Raw genomic sequence first — 17,909 nt, 5'->3', positions numbered from 1 at the left:
TCGGTTATTTCGGTCGGTTCGGTTCGTTTATATCGGTTTTCGGTTTTTTTTGTTATTTTAAAATGTTACCAAACTAAACCGAAAATCAAATCGGTTCGGTTCTGTTCGGTTTCCGGTTATTTCGGTTTTTAATATTAATAACCGAATTTTTAATGGGCTAAAAATAATAGATCCAATAATATCTGTTTTATTAAAATGGGCCAACAAATTAAACAATTTCATTGGCAGGCCGTTAAAATATTAAACTTAATAACTAAACAACTAAATTAAACCTAATCTAAACGACTAAACCTAAGAAAAGAGAAAAGGGATATGAAGAAGAAGTTGAAGAAGAAGGCGAGAGTAATCAAAGAAGAAGAAGAGACGAGAGTACTCGAAGAAGAAGAAAAATAAGAAGAAGAAGAAGAATAAGTTGAGTAATCGAGGAGAAAGAAACAATAGAAGAAGAAGAAGAAGTTGATGAATCGGCTAGGTAAAAGTAAAAAACAAAATTAGAATGTTGATGAATCGGCTAAGGGGGAGGTATTGGTTTAGGATTTAGAAAGAATTTTAATGACTTTATGTTCTTGCTGATTGTTAGAATCATAGAAAATTGAAAGTTAAAAATGAAGGATTCTAAGAGATTGTTTAGGAAGTTTTTTAAAATCTTGATGATTTGTTTTTTCTAATCTTGTAAAATCTTTCGATTTGATGAAAGAGTTTTCATGACTTTTGTTATGAAGGAAATGATATAAAATCCTAAACCAATAACATAAAATTTGAATTCATTAACAATCCAAGATTCTTTTGTTTTACTTGAATAACATAAAACTTTTAATGACTTTATAAAACTCTTAATCCAATAACACTAGATTTATCAAGATTTTAGATAACTTTTTACAAATCCACAACCAATAACACCAAATTTTTTAAGAGTTTTTAAAAGTCTTGATTGAATAACAACATATTTTACCTAACTTTTAAAGTCATTAAAATTCTTTCAAAATCTTAAACCAATACCTCCCCCTAAGTAGAAGAAAATAACAAAAATTAGGGTTTTCTGTATAATTTCGGTTAACTGTTCGGTTCTATCAAACCCAACCGAAATAACCAAGAACCAATTTTAATTTTATAAAGCTGCCGATCGGTTTATCCCTAAGAACCGAACCTAAACCGAACACCTAAAATTTCGGTTCGGCTCAGTTCGGTTATTTCGGTTCGGTTCGGTTCGGTTTTTTGTCCCAGGGCTACCTAAAAAAGTACATGCACCAGCACCAATTGAGGAGGTTGACGAACCCCTCCCAACTGCAGAAGCCCTTCCTCGGCCCACAGTGAAGCCTAAATTTGGGCCCTCGGCTCGTCCTCTATCAAGTCCAAAGCCAGGTGCAAATAATCCAATATTGATAAGTGTAAAAAACCATGAATACCCATAAAATTAAGAAAGACATACCCGAGCAAATAATCCGATCCAAACCCATAGTCGATCCAAGCCCATTTACCAATTCTTTCCCTTTTGTTACATTTACGGAGTACCGTTATTCGAAATAAAACATATATATATATATATACATGATAGTGAAGTATATGGTTATGAGAGAGTTGAATAAATGGAGGGTTGTAAAATAAAACATAAAAATATGTTAAGGAATATTCTATGTAATATCCTCTAAGACTTGTAATATAAATACTAAGGCTTGGTGAAGAGTTTCATTCAAGCTTAAGTGAGTGAGTTTGAGTAAGAGTCTTAAGAGTTCTTGTAATCTTTTGAGTATTTCAATAATAAAGTTTATCCCCTTGTATAAAGATCTTTCTTATATACTTACATAATCTTTTTCCAAATACTTCCTAAACACTTAGCATTGATCCTAAAAACCTCCTAAGTGGTTGTACCACTATGTGTGTGTAATTGTGGTATCAGAGCCATGGCAGTATAAACTCTAGCTCTTCTCTTCCAGAAAGGTAATACGCCATGACGTTGTCTTCTACCATGCTAGTATGAAAGTATGCTCTGTGGTTGCCATATTAATGGATCCTCCACATCAGAAATCTAACTATGCTAAGAAAAAACGGTATGGAGAAAAATTTCTATGAGGTTGTAATGCTCGAAGTACCTTGAGGCTTTTTATATTGCAAATATGTTGCCTCGGTTTGCGTAGCTAAGCACCTCTTGATTTATTACTCTAAATTCGTGGTACGTAAAAGAAAACAGGGAGACAACTTATGGATTGTTATTACCTCAATGGCTAGAAGAGAGTTATAGTATGTTGTCTTGGTTTCTGGTTCTATCATATATTATGGAAAGTTCATCTTCTTTGTCTAAAACTCCCTCTTTTCGACGATCAAATTCTAAAAAGATTGATTACTTATATGAAGTAGAGTATGTAAGTGATGATAGCAAAGTTCCTATTACCCAACTCCCATTACTTAATCCTTACAAAGCTTTCACTAAACCAAATTTCACTTTTCCAAAAGTCATCCGTCAAGTGTTTGTCCCTCACAAACATAATGCAAAGGAGCTCGTTCTAGCATCTTCGTTAGAACAACATCTCATTCCAGCGACAGAAACAGAACAAATGATTCCTCTCAGAATCAATGAAGGCATGATACATCATTGGCGAACTCAAGGATATACCCATCTTCACTATGGAGCGATACGTTTGGCGCTAACACTCCATGGCAGAAAAGGCTTACCAGTTGTAGCACGGGTAGCTCTCCTCGACACCCGATACAAAGAATACCAACATGATTGTATTGCAACTATCCAGACAACACTAAACGCTGGCACTGTTTTCGTCACCCTCTTCCCAAATTTCAACGTGGCATTGGAAGACCCTCAAATATATCAGAACATGCAAATCCAGCTGCAAATCACAGGAGCTCCACAAATTGGAAACACGTATGCAGCAATGCTTCACCATCAAATGGCGTATAGAGTCCAAAATCATGCAATAGACTTAAGTCTCCCTAGTGACACTGAAGATGCGCTACTCATACAATTGGAATCCCAGCATAGCCCGTCGTGCATCCATATTCCTATACAGATTCCTAGAGATGAGCTTCTCAAGTTGCTTCCAAAATCATGGGTTACCAATTACGAAAAGCTCCATGACCGTAGCACCCCAATACAATCAGTGGACTCTTCTATTCATAGGAGAAAAGATGGAGCTGTAGAGATTGCTTTTAAGCAATAAGAAGAAAAGTCAAGACCAACGGCTTTCTGCACAGAAATCAATATAATTACTCCTTTTGAAGAAGCTCAAACTGTGGAAAACAATCCACGTTTAGATGGTGTTCCAATCTCATCTTTTGATTCGCTGGGAGATCCCATTTACTCTTTTCAAGATGAAAAGGGCCACAAATTTTTTGATGTTTGTGATTGCCAACACTGCCAGATGAATAGTTCTGATGATGATGACACCCCAAGTCGAAGGAGAAAAAATAATTCATCTGGCAGTGTTGGTAATCACAAACACCAAAGAAAGAAATGCCCTCGTCCAAATAAGTGTACCAGGTGTAGAAGCTCGGGCCATAACAAGAATATTTCCAAAAATCCGATTTAAAGACCCGACTTTCCTGTAAACCGCATAATGTAGGGTTGTATTGCTATTCACTTGTTTGGTTGTACGGTTATTTAAACATGTGTACGTACACATGACAAACCTTTGGCGTTGTATGTACATATACAAGTTTTTTGGAAATGTTATAATATTTTTGATCTACGTTACTTTAGACTCTGTACGTACTCAGAAATTAAAGCTGAAAATATAATATATAACATCCTAATTTTTTTTTTGGGGTCAACATATAACATCCTAATTATTCAAAAATAGTACTAGCATAAAGATTATTCATACATTACGATAAATAAGATAAAAAACATAACACTTAATCCTCTCTACTTTATTGTTCAGTTCCTGAACACTCCCCATCATCCTCCATTGTATCTTGTTGAGTCCCTGAGCTCTCACCTGCCTACTCATTTCTTTCATTTTGGGTCCCTAAGCTCTCCACATCGTGCTCCATCACATGGTTGTAGTGACGTGCAACAAACTCAGATCTGTAATTATAGATAGTGGATTTCAACTTTTTAACACTATGAACATATACAATTTGGAAGCTATTATATATAATAACTACTTACATTGACTGGTGATGTTCCAGTCCGTCGAACTCTGGTTTTATGAAGACTCTCGAAGATGATACTGTGTGTAAAAGACATGGTACACCTACAGACAATTGCCATATTATGTATCAAACCAAAGTACATGTTTTTGATGTTTTTGAGTCTATCATATCTATTTAATCGTACATACCTTCATAACTCCCAACCTTCCAAAACCGCAAGACACTAAAGATTGGTTCGGTTTTGTATAGAAGATGACACTTGTTTGCTTCCAAACAAGTGATGAAGGAAGAGGCATAGTTATCTATGGCACGACATTTTGTAGTTTCATTCCTACAGTTTTGCCCAGTTAATATAAATCCTACTGATAAAAATATATATATATATATATATATATATAAGAAATGTGGTTTACCTACCATTCACTAGAGTGAAGACAACTTCACTACAACTGCCACTCTCATCTCTTCTTTTCACTTCCACACGAACGATGCACCCACAAACATCTATATTCAGGGAAAAGAGATAATTTACCCGTACAAATATTAGTAAGTTGACACAATTCACGGATAATTCAATTACTAAATTGTCAGATATATTTTTCCTAAAAATATTAATGTAAGTAAAGATAAAACTTACCGAAAGATATGGGATGAGTAACTCTGCCACGATATATATCTTTCAAATCCTCGAAACGGAAGTAATTTTTCTGATTTAATGGTTGGAGCAACCTCATCGTTGACTCATCCATAAATTTGATTTGGTATGGATGATGAGTATTCCTCTCAACGAGTGTTGGATTGATTATTTTGAAGTCCCGAATCGCGTACCACTCACCATTTTCAATATCCCGCCGGAGGTTTTTCAGGGTACCCTCTATAACCGCCACTTCGATTGTTCTACCCTATACCAATTACATTTGTTATATATAAGTACTAGGCATACCGAGAAAAGGAAAAATTGTTTATCTCTAGCCTATTCATCCACTAGTAGCAGAACCCGTTTTTGTAAGAAAGTGCGAAGACTCCAAGAATTCAACACCTTCGCGATGATACACCAATTTGTTCTCCCTGGTTGAAGATCAGCAATAGAATCGACTATGAAACTCATGCTTTTCTGAGGTAACGCTTTCTCTTCTTTCAATCATGTTCGAAAACGCGCAAGGGGAGAGAATTTCAAATAAAACGAAGAGTCAACACGAAATGTTGCGTCTTACATGTGCCTCTTCATCCTACCTTTTGTTATTCGCGTCTTTTCGATTTCCAATGTCTTGGCTTATTAAGTTTTCAGATGTACGTTTTCCAAGTTTGTGTACGTACATATACGTACTTATCGTAAACTCATAATATTTAGCCTTCGAATATAACACTTTGGTTTATTTTATGTTATGTTTCTCTCTGTTGTTATGTACGATGCCCTACATCTGTGTACGTACACTCGAAATCACTAACGATGTGTACGTACATATATATAGTTGTTGGAATGGGCATTACATTTGCCATCAACACATAACACTTTGGTTTATTTTCACCACAACTTCTATTCTGTTTGTATTATGTGTACGTACACTCGACATCAGTATCGTTTTCTATTACAACAAGCAAGAGTTATTGGATATTCAAATTATCGGCCCAATCCCATGTTCATAGACGTCCATCGCGTACTTCTTACATAAATTGTCAACATCATTGTTGCTGATTCTCAAGCAGTCAGTATCCGGATAACCCATGCTTAACAATTCTAAAAACTTCATAGCAAAAGGTCCATAATCTCCCGCCCTATCGTTTTGACCTAAAGGCTTAACCCTGGATAAGGAAAATGGAGCGAGAGGTAATTGATGTCAATTACCGAGTGAAGTAGTAACGGTATCATCTCAATCACTAGATGCATCCGGGTCTTCACAACAGCATCTCTGGTGAAACTAAGCAAAGGATCATAAATGGATACATTCCTCGTTTTAAGGTTTATGACCACTCCGACCCAATGCTTTAGTTTCTAGTTCATTGGAGCATATACAACGACAACATCTTCAAGCCACTTCAACCTTGGTTCGTGATGCATCCATTCTCCATTGACAATGTTAATGAAGACTTTGTCCCATACGAAATTCTCTTTCTTCAAGGTGTTGTTGGAGAAAACATGGAACCTTCTCGTCAACTCGTAAAACAGAACAAAGTCAATAATGACACTCCTTCGTTTTATCAATTCTTGTCTGTTCTTTTGCAAGAGCATTACGTCCATCATTTCCATGTGTTGCACATGTTGTTAAACCGAACTCAGTTTTAAATCACACCAGAAATAATATACGTATAGTTTAAATTTCATGAATCGTGTACGTGAAAATAAAACAATTACCAGTGTTTGGACCCATTCTTTAGGCAAAATAAGATTGGAGAAGAAGAGGTTATCTGCCTTGCGGAATCCGAAGAGGTTGTGTATCCTGCACAATATGGTAATCAATTACAAAATTAATATGAGTAGACAGTCAAAAACTGCCCAATCCGAATAAAATATATAACGCTTACACATCATCCCGTTGAATCAACTTGGTGAATTTGGCGTATTTACCATGATCAACATCTTCCATCCGATCGTATGAAACAAATCCAACTTTTATCACTATGGGAAGGGATGGGAGATTCTCAGGTGGGTTGATGATCATCGATTCTTCCCGGGCTGACTCATCGACAATAATAACTCCGAGTCACCAGTTTATGTGATGCACTTGGAATAACTTCCATTCGTGAACTGTTCTCTGGTGGATCGGTAGTTTCTTCACAACCCTCCATTGATTCGCCTTCCATATGTAGTACATCCCCTTCGTCCTAATACCATGTACGTACATAGAATTATACATATATATAGGCAAATAAACTTACTAAGTACACAGTACATGTTCGTAACACAAATAGTTAAAATATATCAAATGTGTTTATCATCCTTCTTACCATCAACATTTCCAACATCCTGTGCAAACCACGAGAACAACAAAATTTAATATATTTAAGATGTGAAAATCATACAACACTGATGTTAGTGGGCATACGCAACCTTAGCATTGTCACCAACTCCCATAGTAGGAATTACATATCTTCTTTTTTTTCTAACCATTAATGAACTCATTCTTCAATACTTATTCCTTTTCCAACTTTTCCTGTTTGATAGTTACTTTGACTTCTTCTCTGAACCCATGTTAGTACCAGCAGAAGGTTCCCCATAGTCGTTTCCTTTAACCTCCAATAGTGCAGTTCTTATCTCTGTACGGATGAAGCTCTTCAAGTTTGCATGCATTTCCTTTAGCATTGCTTCTCGCTTCCTGAAGAACCGACTGAGTTCAACCGCATACCTTTCAAATCGCTCATCGTCCAAAGCTTGATCACCATTGGGCGTATCCCCCACTGCCACATTAGCTGTCGTTGATGTCTTCAGTTTCTTATTTTCAGTTCTTGTTTCTCCTCGTTTCCTCTTTTTACATCCACCAGGAACTATAACACCAATAACCGGAAATCAGTTCATAAATATGCTTGGCATAAGATTTTAATATCACTTTCAAACAATAACACAATTGTCAACTTACCTTTCTCTTCCGGTCGTATCTGTTTTGGGCAATCATCATCACCTCCCACCCATATTGCCTCATCCCAATTGTGGCCAGCATTAATGAGATTTTCAATGTTCTCAACTTGATGGTCTTCCTCCTCATCACGCCAGGAGAATGATCCATGAGAACAATGCTCCACTGATTCGACCATCCGCCTAACAACCACCTATAAAATGATACATGTATAAGAAAATATGCACCAATTAGATAACTTAAACTTTTCTATCACATGTGTACGTACTATATCAATCACAACCACGTACATACCTCTTTAGCAGCCTCACATGCGAAGATGCTTGCTGTCCGGATTGGGCGCAGTTTAGCCAGATTACGGATCGATCTTTGAGTAAACGCCTGATCGTCTTCGTCAAACGGTATTAATTTTGCAAGTGATGGGATAGTTTCAAAAGCCAGCAGTTGGAGTGCAAGAGGAAATCCATGAATAGCTATTGACCGTCGCTTGCAACTTTTCACTAAACTGTCAACATCTGCAGGACAATTAAATCCTATAATAGACTCCAACGTCCGTTCAAATGACAACCTTCCCCATGGGTATTTGAAGAAAAATTCAATATTCTTGGTCATCTCCACTGTTTTGGATGTAGGTTTGACTGGCTGAGTAACGCATGTGAGTACACCATCAACTATTATTATCAGCGACAAAGCAACTTTCTTCCACATTTCCATCTCTTCAGTCTCCAACATCTGAACCAAGTCGGCGATTGTTAGTTCCTTTTTTTTCCCGAATATAGTCTTCCAAACTGTCTTACATCCTTCTTCCTTTTTAACAACTGCGTTCACATCTCTCTTTTTTGGATATTTACCATATTCGAGACCTGTCAACTTAGCAAATTCTTGTAATCCAAACTTTATTGGATGACCACAAAAAATAATCCACATCTCATGTCATTTTTTGGTCACCAATTGACGGCAAACTAATCCATGGATAAGCTTCCCTGAGAATGAGGCCTTGTTGGCAGGGATACGAAAAAGCTGCCCAAATGGAGACTTTAACAAGTTTTCCAATTCTGTTGTTCCATTCAGCACCTTTGCTATTGTAGCAAGATACTCTGGTCTAGAATACACATTGATCTTGGTTTCGAGAGGGTAATGGTCAAGAGCAAATAACCTCCTCGGTAAATCCAAACTCCTTGGAGGAACATTCTCTTGTTCTTCCGGATCCATCCTACAAAGAAAAATTTGGTACATATTAGTCTATGCGTACACAAGAACTATGAACCCAAATTTCAATGTCTACCATATTTCCAATTTATACACAATTACGGTTCTACTATCTAACCCTGCCCCAAATACATAATTATTAAGAGAATTCAAAAAGTTCTAAATCAAACCAATTCCCCCAAATTGTATTTATGATTCTCGCAAATGTAGGATTTCGCGGGCAATCTCCTTTCAATCAAATGGGTAAATCAGTCCAATCACTTACCTTCTTAATCTACTCCGGTAATTAAATACCTAGTGAAGCTACTTTGCCGCGAACCTTCAATCTCTTCCTCCTCTTCTTCTTCTTCTTCTTCTCGGTCAGATTCTTGTCGGTCTCCGTCTTCTACGACTTCTTCTTCTACTTCTTGCAGTTCTACACAACTTATTCAAATCTGCGGGTTCTTCGAATTGGTGTTCGACAACCAAATCAGACAACAAAATCGCCATCAGTTCACTTCGTCCATTTATCGTTTCTATCGACAACGCCGATTTACTTTTTACTGTAGTAGATATTTTTTTATCTATTAATTGAAAAAGTGCAACAGTTGGTTTGTGCCCATATAATTAATTTTAATCAAACTGAAGTTGAGTAACAAAACTAAAATCTAATTGGTCGGTTACAGGGTATAGTTGTCTTATTTTTACTAGGTGGCTAAAACCTGGAAAGCTTTTTTGAGTTTGCCTTCCCGTGAGAGAAAACGTTGACTTGGAGTGTTCAATGAAAATTTCTTTTCTATTATTCAGTCCAGGCCTACAATAAAGTAAAGGCCCATACGATTTATAGGGACAGAAACGGGAAACGTAAATTATGTGTCCAAGACTGAGAGTCCCAAATAATTTACAATAATAATCGAATACGATCCGTGATGATAATGTACTTAAAATCCGACAACCTTTCAATATAACTCTGTTTGTAACTGGTTTTATATGTCAAGGGGGAGTACGCAAAGTTAAAGTATGTTCCAGGACTCCATCTTGTATTTGTGAGGTGTAGGGTTGATATTAAACAATAAGATATTGTCAGACAATTCGCTCGTACTCATAGTACCATGTAATCTAGATAATCCTTGTTCTGTACTCGAGAACATGGATTCATGATATTAAAAGGAAATCCACAAGTTTATAAATACTAAAACGAGGTAATATTATTACACATTTACTCGGAAATGTGAAGTGGTTAAACACAACAACTACGAGACGATAAGAGAGAGAGTCTAGCTGGATACACACATCAACGATGGAACGCTCTGTCGGACCATAGATGCTGTCGCGAAGATGAATAAAAGACACACATATATATACCGTATAATCCCTTACGACATTGATATGGCGATGATGATTGAAAGAACTGAAAACGTAAATGCGCAGGCGGATAGGAGACCATAATAGAACGGGTTTTTATTGGGGATTGCTGCAATTGAAGTGTGGACACCATTATTTGTCTCCAATTGATCGTCGCTGGTAGATTTAAGCTGCTTATAGAACTGCACTTCAGTCTTCTTTTTGCGGATCTGGTCTCTTGCGTTAATCGAAGACACTTTTTGCCACCCATGAGGTGTCTCGCTGTCTACCCAGGCGAAGAAATCACACCCCCCTGTTGAATCTGCTATTGATCAGGGCACACTTGTAAAACCGACGCCCCGGGTTAGCGTCAGTCCACGAAGTCATTACTGCCGGAATATCGCCACAATCGCACAGGGGAGAACCTAACGGCGGGAGGGACACTGAACTAAAGCTAGGGTTGCGGTGCATGACGAAATTTGTGGAAGTTTCGTTTTGTTTTATTTTCGAATGATAACAAAGGGAGAAAAGGGATACTTATTGAGTGGGGATATAGATGGGGGCGAGATTAGTGATTGTAAAGTGTCACACTTTTCGAGTGTGGACTTAAAATGGGAAAACATATCTACTTTGTAGGAAATAGGGAGACAGTGGGAGGTCCTGATATGATTACTGACACAAGAGGATAAGTGGTGCGCCTTTATGTCAACTCTAAAGTCATATAAGTTGAGGCTGAAATATGTTTGTCATCTACAGTTAATGGCTTACTATACTAATTGATTGGTTAAAAATTGTTCCTTACATATATATTACTATCACTACACCTAATTAAGTGGGTCAAAATACAGTAGACCTATTTTGTTAGCATATACCCGCCATAGTACTCATTTATTTAACACCTACTACTATGGCAATGCCTGAAATAGGAGATGATCTACTACTCAATATTGTTCGATGCGTCGCCTAAGTATTGGATTGTTGGAAAAGTGGGTATATGTAAGCCCAGTTTGGATCCAAAGTAACGGATTTTGGAAAACGAAGTATGAGACATCTACTACGGGTTAAGTTAGATCCGGAAGGACAATAATTATTGTGGTCCACAGGAGATGTCTAATGGGCTACTAATTGGGCTGTTATAAATAAGGAAAGCCACTTGTTATCCAGTAGCCATCTAATATGGCAAAACGCTGTTTCGTCGGCCTAGATAGTATGAAGATCGTGGCTTTAGAAATTGAGAATTAAAAAAGGTCGTTAATAACACAGAGTATTGGAGATCCAGCTACGACCTACAGACTTGTTATGCTTTCGTTTAACTACCCGTTAGATCTGACCTCTCTCACATCTCACATACTCACATAGTTACAAACAGCAATAGCAAACATACCTAAATATTTTGTTTGTTTCCAATTAAACAGGTTACAAATAAGCTTCCAACATAAATGGTGATACTTAGGAATGACAAGTAGTATCATGACACCACTATAACTTAGTACGTTTCATTTAGTACAAGATGATAAGAGGAGCTGCTCCCCACATACAAAAAGATAACTTATGAGTTGTCGCTGACCCATAGTGAAACGTACATAATAGGTTCTAATCATAAAAACCGGACGCCCCTGCCTTGCATATTAGCTGGACATGTTGTACGGTTGTGGCCAACCAGTAGACATTGAGAACAAGCATGCTGTTTACGGGGCCGTTTCGTCTCAAACGCCACCTCATGGAAAGACTTCATTTTGGACATCTTTGGCCTTCCTGGAGGATTCTTTACGAAAGGCGGTTTACATTTGTACTCTCTATCTTTAGTAGGAACGATGCAGGACTCATCACTCGGCATTATCGACTTATCATAACCACTGCAGAGGTAGTCTCTGCGAAAGCATGGATGACACTGGTGTATACGAGATTTGTTAGCCTTCTCGGCAGCTGCGATAGCATGTACGCATGGAATCCTCTCCAGATCAAAACGCCTACATGAACACCTATTATATCTCAGATTGACGACATGCATAGAGGTACCTCCACTTACTTGAAATTGATGTTCTTCTATTTCTTGGACAATTAGACGCCTTGCCTCTTCAATACGTTCCTGTAAGAAAATGAATGCGTAAATGTTAATAACCCAGAGAAGCACATTATTTCCACTTACATTTTATAGTTGAACAAACACAATATCACCTAACTAAGTGTACCCTTTAAAAAATGTATATACAATAGCCAACGTGAACATATATCTCTATGGATATGTTAATGAATCTGATACCTCTAACAGATTCTCCACTCCTTTCGTGAGTACAATTGGCATTACGGCAGCTTGTTTTCTCCTACTGGCAAACCAACGTGTCAACATATTCCGAACCGCTTCTAGTAACTCTACAACGGGATACACTCTCGCAGGACTCAGTACTTTATTTATCGATTCTGCAATGTTGCTCCTAGTGAAGTTGTACCTATCACCAGGAAAGTGAGCCGTGCTCCACTTGCATACATCTGTACGCACCAAGTAAGCATGCAGTTGCGGATTCGATTCTTGAATTTCCTGGAAGTATTCATTGAAATCAACTACATGGTAGGCTGCAGCTGCTTTTTTAACATGCCGGAATGTATCACTTCCGCTAAATCTCTGAATAATATTCTTGTGAAGATTATAAGTGCAGATTCCAAGACTGGCCCGGGGGTATATTTTACCGATAGCTTTACCTATAGATGTATGACGGTTAGATATCATTGCAAGACCTTCATCATCAGGAATTACACAACTCAATTGCGTGAAGAACCATTCCCAAGACTCGTCGTTCTCTGTATCAATAAGTGCATAGGCCAAAGGAAATATATTGAAATTCCCATCTTGTGTTGTTGCTATGAGTAGAGTCCCTTTGTATTCACCATTCAGAAATGTTCCATCAACAACAACAACTTTCCGCATATACTTGAATCCTTGAATGCAACCAGCAATCGCAATGAAAACATACTTGAATCTATCTTCTGCATCAACGTCCAATCTCGTAAAGGTCCCCGGATTAGAGCACCTCAGCCTGTATAAATATGAAGGTAATTCAGCGTATGCACTTTCAGGTGTACCCCTCACATATTCCCGCGCCTTTATAAGTGTACGATGTACTTTCCAGTAGCCAAGCTATTATATGAAAGTGTTCAGTAATAAACAACATCCAGTGGACAAGAATTCTATATATGTGTAGTGCGCCCCATAAAAATCAACAACTTTTCTGAAAAAACAAAACTAAGCATCCAGTTCTACCATTCACGAGTTGTTATTATTTCAACTATGTCGTCACTAAGTCATAAACCCTATTATTCTTAGGGAAAATGTCCTCTAACATCTATAGACAATTATATCTACACCGCCTGTACCCATTATATTATAATATTTTATTAAATGTACCCCAATGACAACAAAACGTAAACCTTTTAATATTAGTTGATCCTATACAATCCAAATCATGAAATTATGTGTACCCCATAGAAATTAAAAAGACTGCATTATGTTAGAAATATTTTTGTCTCCCACCTGTATACCATAGCGTAGGTTCAGCCCTTCCCCCACAAGATTTGGCACAACATAACCTCCAATACCACCAATAGAATCCTTGTATAAATGACCTAGGATTGGTGGTGTAGCATTACGGGTAAGGGCTGATCGTTCCATAACAGAGCATGTATGTTGACGACAATATTTGCGAATATGCATCACCAGAGAATTCCCAATTGTTGAAGCTCGTAGTCTCCATTTACAACCTCCTACCCAACACTCAACGATTAGCAAACGGGGTCTTGATGCACGAGTATTATAATCAAATTTCTCTAATACAGATAGAACCTTCAATCTTGCCACCAACGAAGCTTTGCTTTCAAACTTTTGCCCTACCGCTAAATCACTAACTCCCATTTCTATTTTCCGAACCTCCTTCTCAATAGCAGACTTAGTGTTGCGGGTACTGGACTTTGATTCTGTTTTACACACATTTTCCTCTGTACAACAACCCCATCAACTCCATCGTCCAATGATTCCTCTCCTCCATCGGGTGCGAAATTGGAGTACAAACAATAGTCTTCATCTCCTGAACTTGCGCCATCGCTGTCGTCACAGAAACCAAATCTACTGTTCTCCTCGTCATCTTCTACTTCGTCTACTACATCCTTTCCTCTGTTATCTTCACTGTCTCCCTTCCGGCTCTTATACTCTGCATCTTTCTTTCCAAATTGCTCTGCCTCTGCAACGAAATCATCTACAACGACTTCTGGGGTTTTGGCCTTACCATTCGTGGTGTTCGGTTTAACTTCCTCGAACAAGGTTTCACAAGATTTTTCTTCACTCTGAACACATAGCCGGACGGGTTCACCTCTGCACTGTCTGAGGTAATTTTGAAATTGTCGATCATTATTAACAAAAATCGGTGGCATATCACTTCCACTTTTTTTAGATCTCTCTAACATAGCTCAGCTGTATTCTAGTAGTTGCTTAACAAAAACCAAAGTCGCCCAACACCATAGCAGCAAAATCTACAAACTTTGTTTCCTTATCAGCATTGATGATCCTGCAACCTTTGTTATTATCAACATCAAACAATCATCGCTTTTTGTCAACCCTCCAGCTCCCACATACCAAAACGATATCTTGCATTTCTGTCACCAAAAGAAGGATATAGGAAACTGAGAAGCTAAAGTGTTTAGCTACAGAAGTAGAAAATGATTGATCACGAAGACGATCAAGAAAAAAACAAACTCTGCAGCAAACTTGTCTTACATGAACACCATTGATTCCGATGAACAACAACTATAAACACGATTTTTGTGGAACCAGTTTGAGATGATAAAGTTTAAAATGTCATAAAGGTTCCCGCATAAGTCTATCGCAACTCTATACTGTCTTTTTAATATCTCTAACAAAATTCGTACTATTCTGATAAGACTTACGTCTTTCGAAATTGTCTACCATAACTATAAATAGTTTTGATAAATCTACCGTAACTACACATAAGTATATCGTAACTACATGACCGCTACTTAATCTACCATAACTATCACTTTCTCTGTTACAAATTATAATTCTTACGGTACACTAATATAAATCTGTCAGATAGCTATGTTAGTATAACAAAAATATCTGTTAGGCACTAAGTCTTTCATTTATATCTGCTGCAACAGGTAATTACTCTACCATAAATATCTTCCCTACCTATTAAGTCTATCAATCTACCTGCTCAAGAACTAAGTCTATCATCAAAGACAAATTGCTCTACCAAGTTAATCTAACATCATCATATATATATATATATATATATATATATATATATATATATATTATTAATCTACCATTCACATAAGTGTACCATTACTACAACTCAATATACCATTTAAATCTACCGTACACTATAATCTACCAACTTTTCCTACCATTTTATTGTATTCGATTTGTATACCATCAAACAACTGATAGACTTTGTTACACTTTCCAATGTTTTTTTTTTTATTAATGACATTTTTCGTAATTGAGTTTTTTGTTTACGTTAGTTTAAGGAGTACCAATGATACAAATTTTATTCTAGTAATTACCTACATTTTTTTTCTCATCCGGTAATAAAGAAGCTTTTATGTATTATCATTGTAACTGACCCATTAAATAAAGATAGTAAGATTTTTTTTTTAATTGTTTTAAGTTTTTAACGTAACTTGTAAAGACCCTTCCCTCTTCCCTTGGCTTCCCCTAGTCTCCACACGCATCTGTTTCGCATCTCCTCCTTCTTCCCCGGCGACGGCCAAATCATTTTTAAATCGCCGGCGAAGACTAGATTCGTTAAAAATTTGATTCAGTCATTGCGAGATTTACAGAGAGATGGGTGTGGATTACTACAATATACTGAAGGTGAATCACAACGCGACGGAGGATGATCTCAAGAAAGCTTACAAGCGTCTCGCTATGATTTGGCACCCCGACAAGAACCCTTCGACTCGTCGAGACGAAGCCGAGGCGAAATTCAAACGGATCTCCGAGGCCTACGACGTTCTCTCCGATCCTCAGAAACGTCAGATCTACGATCATTACGGCGAGGAAGGTCTCAAATCTGGCAAAATCCCTAATTCATCTGCGGCGGCGGCGACTTCTTCATCTGAGGCTTCTTCGTCTTCTTCTTCCTCGAGGTATTCGCACTTTCATCAGAATAGGCAGCAGCATCCGCCTAACGCTGCGTCGTTTCGTTTTAACCCGAGAGATGCGGAGGATATCTACGCTGAGTTCTTTGGATCTGAAGGCGGAGGAGGAGGAAGCAGTGCTGGTGGGAGAGGAAACAGAACGTTTAGGAACGGTCATTTCAACACCGGCGGTGGTAATTACGGTGCCAATGGTTATAGCGGTGAGATGAGGAGAACTCCAGCTGTGGAGAATCCATTGCCTGTGAATTTGGAGGATCTGTATAATGGTGTGAAGAAGAAGATGCGTTTATCTAGAAATGTCTACGATGCTGCTGGGTATGTTTTACTTCTTTCTCCTTTAGGCATTGCAATTGTAAACGGCTAATTGGATAGTTTTGGTGATTGGTTTGGCTGAGGGAAGCTTATATTTTGAGTCTCTGGATGTTATTGTTCCGCGTGATCACATCGAAGTTGTTGGAAAGAAAAAAAGGTTACTTTGTTTGTTGGAATTTAGGAATGAAGCTTTATGACAATAATGGCATGTTTAGGTTTTGAATCTAGGTACTGATTAGCCTTTGAATGAGACATTTCCTTGGATTGACATATGGGGATACTCGTACTTAGTGTTGGTTGAACCGTAAGAATATGTTTGATTTACAGGATTTTAAAATACTGTTAATGATTTGTGTTGCTGTTTGATCTTGTAGAAGAATGAGGGTCGTTGAGGAGATATTGCCTATAGATATAAAACCCGGGTGGAAGAAAGGCACAAAGCTCACATTCCCTAAGAGAGGCAACGAAGAGCCTGGAATCATACCGGCGGATATTATTTTCGTGGTTGAAGAGAAGCCACATCCTGTTTACAAGAGAGATGGAAACGATCTTTTGGTCAATCAGGAGATAACTCTACTTGAAGCCTTAACTGGTAAGACCGTCAACCTGATCACGCTTGATGGAAGGACTCTGATGATCCCGCTAACGGATATCATCAAACCTGATCACGAGATTGTTGTTCCAAACGAAGGAATGCCAATTTCCAAAGAACCTGGAAAGAAAGGTAACTTGAGATTGAAGCTTAGTGTGAGATACCCGACAAGGCTCACAACGGAACAGAAATCAGACCTGAAGAGAGTTCTTGGTGGGGTTTCATGAAGAAGTCAATGATGAATGTAGATAGCAAAAGTAGAGGAAATGATAGATTGTGAATGATAGGAGGGTTTCTTCTAAGGAGGCTTGGATTTGAAAGCCGAAGAACAAACACAAGCTTTGCGTCTGTCCTTTTTTACTTGTCTTGTTTGAAATTAGACTTTCTCTTCTTTGTTTGATTATTTCATTGATTTGATTTGATTTGATTTCGTTGCCTTATAATGTTAGACAGTGTTACTTTAAACATGAAGGTATGCTTTGTTACCTTTTAATCTTATTTGATAAATATATACCCACCATTGTTGCTTGTCATAACTAGGTATGATAAGCTTAGAGTGGAGAGCTGAGTAATGGGAGTTATGAATTTCCTTCTATTTGCTTTTTGCATTGAGATCATCAAGGCCA

General features: G+C 37.7%; 2 protein-coding genes across 2 annotated transcripts; one reads left to right on the top strand and one right to left on the bottom strand.

Moving 5' to 3' along the window:
- Window positions 1-3,951: 3,951 nt before the first annotated feature.
- On the bottom strand, window positions 3,952-5,212 carry LOC147945978 (uncharacterized). The gene is made up of 6 exons (XM_087509436.1): window positions 5,144-5,212; window positions 4,742-5,006; window positions 4,518-4,608; window positions 4,293-4,435; window positions 4,121-4,205; window positions 3,952-4,036 (listed from the first exon to the last, which is right to left on the bottom strand). Exons 1-6 carry the CDS (start codon window positions 5,210-5,212, stop codon window positions 3,952-3,954), a joined length of 738 nt encoding a protein of 245 aa, XP_087365562.1.
- A 10,623-nt stretch (window positions 5,213-15,835) lies between these two features.
- On the top strand, window positions 15,836-17,816 carry LOC104780603 (uncharacterized). Its single transcript, XM_087510347.1, has 2 exons — window positions 15,836-16,694; window positions 17,066-17,816. The coding sequence occupies exons 1-2, from the start codon at window positions 16,063-16,065 to the stop codon at window positions 17,508-17,510; spliced, it is 1,077 nt and encodes a 358-aa protein (XP_087366473.1). The 5' UTR covers window positions 15,836-16,062; the 3' UTR covers window positions 17,511-17,816.
- Window positions 17,817-17,909: the final 93 nt, after the last annotated feature.

The sequence above is a fragment of the Camelina sativa genome, chromosome 4, assembly GCF_030686135.1.
Source record: "Camelina sativa cultivar CO46 ecotype springtype chromosome 4, ASM3068613v1".
In the NCBI taxonomy this organism is placed as follows: Eukaryota; Viridiplantae; Streptophyta; class Magnoliopsida; order Brassicales; family Brassicaceae; genus Camelina; species Camelina sativa.
Note: the sequence above shows the minus strand (reverse complement) of the source record. Positions and strands in the feature narration are given on the sequence as shown.